Source organism: Mytilus californianus, unplaced genomic scaffold (genome assembly GCF_021869535.1).
Source record: "Mytilus californianus isolate M0D057914Y unplaced genomic scaffold, xbMytCali1.0.p SCAF_14, whole genome shotgun sequence".
Taxonomy (NCBI): Eukaryota; Metazoa; Mollusca; class Bivalvia; order Mytilida; family Mytilidae; genus Mytilus; species Mytilus californianus.
Window position 1 is genome coordinate 29,285,898 of NW_026262626.1, and position 11,430 is coordinate 29,297,327.

Genomic DNA, 11,430 nt, shown 5'->3' on the forward strand with positions numbered 1-11,430 from the left:
ATGTGGTAGTTATAGATATCACACAATAATAAAATGTAATAAATGTTTTTGAATCTACGGTTTCACTGTTAATGTGAAATGCATTCATTCAAATAAAAAATAAAATAAAGCGTGTATGTTTCAATTTTGAGGTGATACTTAAAATTAAAATAAGGAGATCTATTCAAAAATTTTATTCGCGGACATGTTGAAGATAGATGAGATAATATAGACCTACTAAAATATTTCTAAAAATATTCAAGTCTATTTTAAACAGCCCTTTTTAGATATTATACGTGTGTATAGAAATTTGTCTCAGTCTCTCCGTCTGGCTGATCGAGATGTATAAATACGTAACTTATATTGTAGTCGAAGCTCGTGACTAACGACCTCAATTAACTGCAGGATGATTCCCTAGCATTCTAAAATACGTTCAATGTGGAAATTGTTCAGAATTGACTGATTAGCTGCAAAACATTAAATTAACACTTTATTAATTTCATGCGTCCGAAGCGCTTTTCTGGATTTACCGAGTCATCAGGAATGCTCACAGCCGAATATTTGAAAGCCAAGGATGTATAAGAACCGAAACAGTTGGGAGCTATATAAACAAAAAGGAGATAAAGAAATAGCCAAATCCATTTAAGGTCAACTTTGCTTTAGGGAGTTGAAACCTTAGTTTCTTTATAATTTCAAAATTTATAAACGGACAATTTTTAGAAAGGTTTATTTAAAAAATCATGTCGTATCAAAGTACTGACTATTGAGCTGATGGATAGGCCACCTGCAGATCTAGAGGTATCTGTGCTCTAACGTAACGCAACTGTGCTCTAACGTAACGTCACAGATAACTTCAAACGTTGTCAATGGTTCCGATCGTCTAATATCCCGAAATGGCGGCCAAGAAACCCGCTTATGACCATGAGCGACGCAAACAAATAAGTATTAGAGGGATTGCACCGGTTGAAAATGTTAGTAACATCAAAAACTCTTTCAATCGACATCTGCATTATACTTTGGTTAAAGACCGTGATGTGGCTACATCATGGGACTACTACGAAGCTTTAGCACATGTAGTTCGAGATCACTTAGTCGGCCGATGGATAAGAACACAACAACATTACTTCCGAGAGGATCCAAAGCGAGTGTATTATTTATCGATGGAGTTTTACATGGGCAGAACGTTAAATAACACAATGGTCAACTTAGGCCTAGAAAACGCATGCGATGAAGCAATGTATCAGCTTGGGTTGGATATAGAAGAACTAGAGGAAGTAGAAGGTGATGCTGGATTAGGAAATGGTGGACTTGGACGATTGGCTGCTTGTTTTATGGATTCTCTATCTACACTAGGAATAGCTGCATATGGTTATGGAATCCGTTATGATTATGGGATCTTTGAACAAAAGATAAACAATGGATGGCAAACAGAAGAGCCCGATGAATGGTTAAAGTTTGGAAATCCATGGGAACGTGCGAGGCCAGAATATGTACTTCCAGTCAAATTCTACGGACGTGTTCAACCAACAGATAAAGGCAGCAAATGGGTTGATACACAGCTTGTATATGCCATGGCTTACGACACACCTATTCCAGGGTTTAATAATAATACTGTAAACACAATGCGTCTTTGGTCCGCAAAAGCTCCAAATAGCTTCAATCTGCAATTTTTCAACAGTGGAGAGTATATGCAAGCGGTGTGTGATAGAAATTTGGCCGAGAACATAAGTAAAGTTTTGTATCCAAACGACAATATGTTTGAAGGGAGAGAATTAAGGTTGAAACAAGAATATTTCCTCGTCTCAGCATCCTTGCAGGATATTATTCGACGGTACAAACACACAAAAGCGAGGCGTGAAAGAGATAACTTTGAATGTTTTGCGGATAAAGCTGCTATCCAGTTGAACGATACACACCCATCGTTGGTTATTCCAGAATTAATGCGGCTTCTTGTTGATGAAGAAGGTCTTGCATGGAACAAAGCTTGGGATATCGTTGTGAGAACATGTGCCTACACAAACCATACACTCCTTCCAGAAGCTCTTGAACGTTGGTCGGTGGCTTTAATAGAGAAATTACTTCCACGTCATTTGCAGATTATTTTTGCTATCAATCACCTTTTCTTAGAACGAGTTGAACTCCGTTGGCCTGGTGATATGGAAAGGGTTAGGAGAATGTCTATGGTCGAAGAAGACGACGAGAAAAGAATTAATATGGCATTTTTATCAATTGTTGGAACGCACGCAACAAACGGTGTTGCTCGCATCCATTCTGAACTTCTGAAAACCAGTGTTTTTCGTGATTTTTATGAGATGTTTCCAGAACGATTTCAGAATAAAACGAATGGAATAACCCCTCGTCGCTGGCTGCTGATGTGTAACCCTGGACTCTCAGAGCTGTTATCTACAAAGTTAGACAGTGACTGGGCCACTAATTTAGACAAACTACAGCAGTTACAAAAGTATAGCAACGATGAAAAATTTCTGCATGATCTTATGATTATTAAATTATACAATAAAACAAAACTGGCAACTTACCTGAAGGCAACGTGTAATATTGTGGTAAACGTATCCACCATGTTTGATATTCAAGTAAAAAGAATTCATGAGTACAAGCGTCAGCTGTTAAATTGTCTTCATATAATAACTATGTACAACAGATTAAAGCGCAATGAGACAGAGGGCTTTGTCCCAAGAACTGTAATGATTGGCGGGAAAGCTGCCCCAGGTTATCATATTGCTAAGTTAATAATCAAACTAGTCAACAATATAGCAAATGTTGTGAATAATGATCCACAAACGAACGAGCGATTGCAGGTTGTATTCCTTGAAAACTACCGTGTATCACTGGCTGAAAAGGTGGTACCCGCTGCAGACCTTAGTGAGCAGATTTCGACGGCTGGAACTGAGGCTTCTGGGACAGGAAATATGAAATTCATGCTGAATGGTGCTATGACTATTGGAACTCTTGATGGGGCAAACGTAGAAATGAGAGAAGAAGTAGGAGAGGATAATTTCTTTCTTTTCGGGATGACAGTGGGTGAAGTGGAAAAGATAAAGAAGGAAGGATACTACTCTAAAATGTATTATGACCAAAATGCAGAGCTCAAAGAAGCTCTTGATCAGATCAACGATGGCACATTTTCTCCAGAGGACACTGGTTTGTTTAGAGATCTTTTCAACAGCTTGGTGTTTGATGACAGGTAAGCAGATATTTATTGATCAGCGTTGAAATGCATAGAATTCAAGTTATGATGTTGTTTGTTGATTGAACATAGAATTGAACCTACAAGTATCTGTGAAATTGCAGATCCAGAAAACACTTTTGGAGAGAAAACAAATATTAAATAACAAAGACCCTCCCCGTGATCGATATCTCCCACTCAAAAGAGCCTCGTAAAGCAGCGGAATTTAACGACTGAATTATTCGAGTAGCTTGTGAGCATAATATCGGACCAAACTCTGTTTAACATTCAATCAAATATGCTTTAAAACAAATATACATCAGTTGTTTCGTCCGAAAACTCTTGTCTGGATTGGTCGTTATTGGGAACGCTCTAAGTGTGGTGGTACTTAGACTGGTATCCGGCATTTATTGAAATTCTTGACAATATTTGTATATTCCGAAGGCATACTGAATATTTTACGGAGGGGACCAACCTAGGTGGTACTACATGCACTTTCACACATACATTGTGGTTGCAATCGAGAAAATAACCGTCACTACTAGAGAATGTAAATAAAGTCAAGATCATACGATTTATGGCACGTGGCTAATGGGTATTTACTCCTTATAAAACAAATCTGCCTGCCAAATATTGTTTTCTTGTACATGTTGCAACGCACATTTACAAAGGAACACAATACCTGATTCTACCTTACCAGATCAATTTCAAAAGTGTGGATATGAGGTCATCTAAATGGGATATGCAATATTTAAAATTGATATTACAACGAATTAAAACTAAAACAAAATTACACATTTGTTCAAAAACGAGTTTTTCTTTTCATAGTGTACATTGCAAACAGATTAAACATTTCAAAATTTAGTAAAAGCAAAATTCGTTATGGTTGGTACTGATACAGTATTTCATGATATGATTGGTAGAACTGAAGTATAATGTATTATTGTACATATTTCCATTTTCCCATCCCTATTTATCTTGTATTGCATGGAGACTACGGAATCAAAATTTTCAACACCAAAAATTTGATACAAAGCACTTGATTTTTGCTTCAAGCGTTCCAAACTGAAGAATTTGATTTCAAACGTGGTGGGGGTGTAAATTATGTCAAGTGGACATATACTCATTACAACGAACCAAAATATCAAATATTGTTAACAGACACTCCTCTATTCATTTTTACAGGTTTTGTCTGCTGAAAGACTACCAGTCTTACATTGAATGTCAACAGCGTGTAAATGACCTCTACCTGCAGCCAGTACAGTGGGCCCGCAAATGTCTGCTGAATATAGCTGCTTCAGGAAAATTCTCCAGCGATAGGACCATCGTAGAATATGCCAGAGATATATGGGATGTAGATCCTAGCGGACTAAAACTACCTGCACCTCACGAAAATCCAGGAACTGAACTATAGTTTTTTTCTAATTGTCAGTTAAAGCATGATATAAAAGAAAACAACTTACTTAAAATTGTATTATTTTCTAAGCTTATAATTAGTGGGCCAAAAACGAAAATCTTCTGAAAAACAACCTAACAATCAAACATCATGAGTAACACAACTGATGCAAGGAACTGCTTACCTATTCGGAGCACATTAGTTCACACCATGTTTTGTTCAGGGTTCATTTTGATTTATCTTATTTTTTCTGTGTAATTTTATGGATTTTTTCTTTTGACAATAGTCTTTTTTTTTCTTATGGTTTTTGATTGTCTCTTTGGTGTCATCTAACGTTTTGTGTTCAATTACTACTGTTATGTTTACATATTTTTAAGAGGCCATGTCAATAAGCATTGAGCTTCATGCTGTACAAACCTTGAATGTGCAAAAATTAGATTAAGTTTAAAATGTTCATAAATGATTTGCTGTGTCATTGAGAATATGTGAAAGATACAAATGTTCTTTTTATTTGTCAGTACGTCATGTATCTAAAGAAAAATGTTTCCTCATAGTTACTAGTTCCAAGAGCGTACCAAAATAAACAAAAATATACACATTTGCAGGCCACCTAGAGCAAAAGTGTGATTAGGAAATATTTGTTCGTTTCAAATACAAAGCAAGGCTACCGTTGCCAATTATATAAAACATTTTTATCAATGATGATGTTTTTGTAATATGCTGCTATGGCAATGGTAAAATGTAACTTAAAGGAATTTGAATTGGAAATGTCAAAGAAGAAGACCTAATTATATCATATGCAAACGGAAATCCGGACTAACAGTGATATAATGTATATTGTATTCTTAATATTAAAGTTCCATATGGTTAATTAAAAGAATAAAATTGGATAAGCATTCAAAAGATTTCTTTTTTGCTAATGGTATTAAAAGTGCCCGTCTTTTTTTTTTGTAAGTTTTTCTTAAAGCTGCCTGAAATGGTCTGTGAACTGAGATGACCTGATGTAATCCAGATGCTCATCTGCTAACACTATCATACGGTTTTGTTTCTAAATATTACAGTTTATATCCTGTGTATAGAAAATATGTCAATTATAAAGTATTTTGGGACAAATAAAAGGCGGATTCCGGGTGGAGCGGGGAGACATAGAGGGCATATAGCCTTTTTATTGATTTTTTTTTCTCTCAAAAACTCTTTTAAAAAATTTCTAAGATTTTGACCATTGTGGGCATTAACAATTCACCATTTTGACACCTCCCTTTTTTCATCCCTGGTTATGCCCCTATTAAGTCCTAAATGGTTTAAATGATTTTTATTATTTTTCGAAATATTCATTTTCCTTCATTCAAACCTTTTACATAAACAATCCAGATTATTTTTTTTATGTTTAACAGATGATAACATTACAGAATTGATCTCGTTAGAGTTCACTCTGATAATTGATTAAAATTCCTCCAATACGCAAACCACCCCTGCATACTATCAAAAAATGACACAAACGTCAGTAATTTGCCTGATTTTAACTACGGTAAAGCATCTTTAATTGAAAACCTGTTGACTCAATCAGACACATGTAAATGGCATTTTGCTGGATGTTGCTGAACCAGTATTGTCGTGAAAATTTCAAAGAAAATGACATTTTCACTTTTGGGGATTTTCATTAAAATCATCACATTCAGAATAAATTAAAGCATCAATAACATAGCGACTTTTATTTTGAAGTCATTCAAGTCAACATTAATTTACATATGTGGAACATTACAGGGGAAGATGCATTATGACCCTGTAATTTCAAGGGACTAATCACATTTTTACACTTTTAAAGAAATACTTTTAGAAACTTCTACACATTAGTTTAATCTTGTTGACACAGTTGGCTATCAAAGGGATGTTTTTGTACGTACCAAGTTTCTTTTGTCCTTTTGTTAACTTAGTTTTTTTTGTGTGTTTCGTGCCAATCAGACACATCTGGCCTATTTCAACTGATTTTTACAATGCATTTACACTATTGTTCAATACTAGTACGGTTGAGCGCTTGTAAACATATTTACCCCCGCCCTCATATCTTAAGTACCTATCCCAAATCAGGAGCCTGTCATTCAGTGGTATTCGTTGGTTGCTGTCTGTAATAATTATTTTTTCAGTTTATTGTTTTTGCCTAAATCAGGCATAGGTTTTCTCATTTTATTTGTTTTAAACATTTGTTCATGGCGTTGCCTTTTATACCTTGTTATAGAGTAAGGGTTTGCTCATTATTGAAGATTGTATGCCATGATGACCAATAGTAGCTTACATCTATGTCATTTTGGTATTTGGTGTATAGTTGTCTTATTGTCAATCATATACCAGAACTCCTTTTTTAAGATAGCATGACCCAAAGCAAGCCAAGAATTACACTTAAGACGACAAGGCCGAAATCGTTGGACTTATGCTCATTAGATCCTCTCTGTTTATTAATATAGATGACCAGCATTAATTGTTCCAAATTTTTTTGCTACTGAACTTAAAAAAAACACTTTCTGTGTGAATATTTTTTGACGGCGGTTGTGCCATTTATTATTTCTATAGATATCAGACATATTTGAGTCTGAGCAGTCAAGAGTGGGCCAAATTTTGTCATTTTACTAGTCTACTCTCAATTTACAACTGTACATATCCAACTATCCATGGAAAGATTATATATAAAACTTATGGTTCATGTGGACCCTTTGGCTAAAAAGGCTGTGTTTACACCACAAAATTTACTCCGAGTGCAGACAAACCTATGCATTTGGACAATTTTAATTTTTTTATATCTAGGCATGCTATGCCTTAAAAATTTTCCAGATGCACAGGTTTGTCTGCACTCGGAGTAAATTGTGTGGTGTATATGTAAATGCTCTTTTGTTCCGACGTTGGAAAGTTCCGGGCGGAAAGAACTAACTAGCCGAAAAGTTCCGGAGGAACTTATTAACTAGTTACTTTGTTCTTCCTCTGGTTTAAAAGTTCCACCGGAACAAAGTGACTAGTTGAAAAGTTCCAACGGAACTTTTCGGCTAGTTAGTTCTTTCCGCCCGGAACTTTCCAACGTCGGAACAAAAGAGCATTTACATATACACTATATTATATGTCTCTTAGGGACCGGTCAAAATTTCTCAATGCATGGGACCAGTGCAAATGAGCATGGGGCATGCACTTTTTTAAAGCCAAATTTCCATGGGACCTGAATTTTGTACAAGTTAAATGTGCATGGGACCTTCATTTTTTTTTTATTTATAATATTAGGGACCGTTTATACTTGTGAATGTCTATAAGAATCTTAAATAATTTGAAAAGAAAATGATAATCTCTATCATTGACAATCATCATTTACTGAAAACAATTATATAATTTGCTTATTTATCATAGAAGATCTCCAAATGAATTAAGATTTGGCATATTGTAAGAACAGTATATACATGACATAATGGCTCAATTTTATGAAAATCTCAAGTCATTTTAAAAAGTTGTAGAAATTCTCAAAGATGACTATTGGTAGCTAAATTTATTCCCAACTGGAATTTTCACCTTTTTATAAAGCATAAAATTTGACAGTAATAAATCTACATGAAAAACAAATTTTGCCATTGTAAGAACAATATAAAAAGGAGATAGTGATCAAGCTTTACGAAAATCTCAGATAGCTTGAAGCAGAACTTTCAAGAATTTTTTAAAGTCAACTAGAATATGGATTTCATCCCAACTGAAAGAAAAAAATTTCTTTTTCACATATAACTTTATACAATTGAGTGCAAAAAATATCTTTATGAAAATAAAATTTGCTACTTGCAAGAACATATTGAAGATAGCTTTCAAGTGTTATGGAAATGCCATTTGATATGAAAAAGTAATGGTCATTTTCAAAGATGGACTGTCGGAATAATTCTTAAACTAAGCTTATTTTCAAATTAGGATGTATTTATGTACACTTGAAATTGACGAAATAAATGTATGAAATAATTTTTTTTTCTTCATTAGTTTTGATCTTTCTACAATTTGTTATTCCAATTTTATCTGAACAATATCAGTCCCACATTAAACTAAAGAAGAGCCGTTGTTTCACTCCCCTGCGCCTATTCATCCCAGAAGGAAAACAAACACAGGATGTGCATGGTGCTATATTTGACTATTTAGGTTGATAACTCAAAAATCTTTTGTTGTGAGTTCATATTGTAGTTCCTTTATACAAATATCTACTAGTAAATGGTTATAAGTCTTTTGAATTTCAGGGTTGTTTGATTTGTTTTTTTTTTTATTAAAAAGGGGAGGGGCTGCACAAATGAGTGTTGTTGATGTGAATAGGGTGTTTTGTTTTGACACTTATTGGTGAAAACATTGTTTAAATAAGGTTATGAAATATATGAAACAGGATAGTATTTTAATCTAGAATTCTTTTGTTTGATTCTTATATATGATGTTTTGAAGAAATTTGATTTTTTTTTTAGATTTTTTTTTTTTTTGGGGAGTGGGGTTGGTGGTGGGTAGGGGAGGTGGAGGATGGTTCTAGGAACAAAGTCAATATTTTCTGTACTGTGGTCAGAAAATTGAATTTACATACATATATTCTATAAATTTATGACTGACAAGGAACACTGAATTAAAAGAATCCCCATTGATGATCAGCATGATCAGAAAACAATTTAAAGTCTGGTTTACTTTGTTCCATCAATGCTTCTAAATTAAGACCATGAGTAAGATTAAGCTTTTATATCCATATTAATAATTTGATATTCATTTAAATAAATTTTGAAAATGATTACACAGAGTGATTGATGCATTAAGTATCATGTATCAAGAAAGATGAAGTAACACAATGCATAATTAGAATCTTTTAGTGTAACAGGACGAGTAAAAAGACTACATATGGTTACTTGATTAAAACCATGTGGAATTACATGTACACAAATAAATATAAAATTCAGTAAAAATGAGAATGGACTGGCCCATCCCTCCTCCAGAGTCCGTAAAAGTACATGTACTGGTAATACAATCTGAATGCAGTATATTTCCAAATACCATGCAGGTCCAAATGTCTGTTATTGGAGATTTTCTTGTAATTTGATGACAAGTAAACACGAAAACAATCATATAATTAAAATTTGAAGTATATACATATTTCATTTAAAAAAAACATCATATATATTAAGTTTTGATATATATTATATATGTAAGTTTTCTGATTATTTAATAGCAGGTCAAGTTTTTTTTTTTTTGCAATAAACTAAACCTGGGCAAGAGCTTTTTTTATAATAAATATTAGAATGGCCAGAGAGCAAAAAGATTTGTAAAAATAACTAATTACCGTACAACAAAATTGGCGGGACATGAATATATAGGTAAACAAATCGCAAAAGAAAAACCTCAGATAATAACTTCAAAAAATTAAAAATAAAGAATGTCGGCATTATTTGAATGATGTATGCTTGTCTGGCACATTGGTTTGAAGGACTTGTACTGTATGAATTAACATGGGACACCAACTTATTTTGTTGCAAAATATAATGGGACAACACCTTTTCTTCACTTGCATTACCATGGGACTTCAAGTTTTTTTATAGTTCATTTTGGTTTTGCACCGGTCCCATGCGTTGAGAAATTTTGACCGGTCCCTTATATTATATTTGAACCTTTCAAAGGGAAACCAAGATACTGATTACAAAAGTCAAAAGGAACTTATCAACTAGCCACAAAGTTCCTCTTTGGCAAATAAGTCAAAACCGGAACTAACAAACTAGCCCAAAAGTTCCACTGACGGAACTTATCAACCAGTCACAAAGTTCCATTTGGAGAATTGCAAAGAACCACATGAGGAGGGGGGTATTCTTCCCCCTCTTGAGGGTACTATGAATACTAAATTTGCATGATAATGCAACTTATTCCGTTTTATGTGAGCTATGAAATACAACTTAAATTTTGTATATTTGTCCCCAAAGAAACCCCTTTCAGTGCGTTGGGTATTCTTGTAAATTAATGATTTGCTCTTATATACTGATACTCATTCTTCCCCCTCTTTCTACAAAAAGGACGAAATATGGTATATTCGGAACGATGTAACTTGTTGTTCTGTTCCAACAGAACTATTCAACTAGCTACATTGTTCCGGGACTTTTCAACTAGCTACTTTTTTCCGGAACTTTTCGACTGCACTCGGAATAAAACAACTAGTTGGAAAGTTCCATCGGAACGAAATAACTAGTTGAAAAGTTCCGCCGGAACAATGTAACTGACGGAACATAGTGGCTGTTACATTTACACAGCAGTTTTTGCCAAAGGGTCCACATGAACCTAATACATTGTTTTTTGTACTAGTATATATAATCAACTTTTATTTTTTACAATTAGGGACAGTTTTAAATACAAATAATTTTTGGTCCAATGTCTACATTCTTCTGTGATCTCCCTTGTCTGATGAATAAGCTAAAAAATAACCTTGACCTATGATTAAATATATTTGTGTAGAATACAATCTTTTCATTCAATTGTATTACTATTTATCGAAGTAACCTTGAAAGAACATTGATCAAAGTGGGAAGTAGACTGGCCAGTGGTTTTTCGTCCTAACAAATGTACAGTACTCACCACCACAATCAAGAAAATTCCAACAAACACACAATCACAATTTAGTCTTGTTAATTCTGAAAAGTACATTGGCATCAGGCTGCAAACTTATTTGAAATGGCCCCACATACAAACGCAATAAAGTGTTGGATTCTTGAAAAGAAATCTTAAAACATCTAGCGACATATTAAATAACATGCATACATGTACCTAATTGCTGCAGTACCACCATCAATCACTACTATTCAAGACCTTGTCAATCTCACCCATACACATTTAGACACTAATATAAGCT

General features: G+C 34.1%; 2 protein-coding genes across 2 annotated transcripts in view; one reads left to right on the plus strand and one right to left on the minus strand.

Moving 5' to 3' along the window:
• The window catches only part of LOC127724703 (E3 ubiquitin-protein ligase parkin-like), a 558,693-nt gene that overhangs the window by 441,640 nt on the left and 105,623 nt on the right, over nt 1-11,430 (minus strand). The gene's annotated exons all lie outside the window — the stretch shown is intronic.
• Nucleotides 856-4,625, plus strand: LOC127724650 (glycogen phosphorylase, muscle form-like). Its single transcript, XM_052231679.1, has 2 exons — nt 856-3,181; nt 4,349-4,625. Exons 1-2 carry the CDS (start codon nt 873-875, stop codon nt 4,575-4,577), a joined length of 2,538 nt encoding a protein of 845 aa, XP_052087639.1. The 5' UTR covers nt 856-872; the 3' UTR covers nt 4,578-4,625.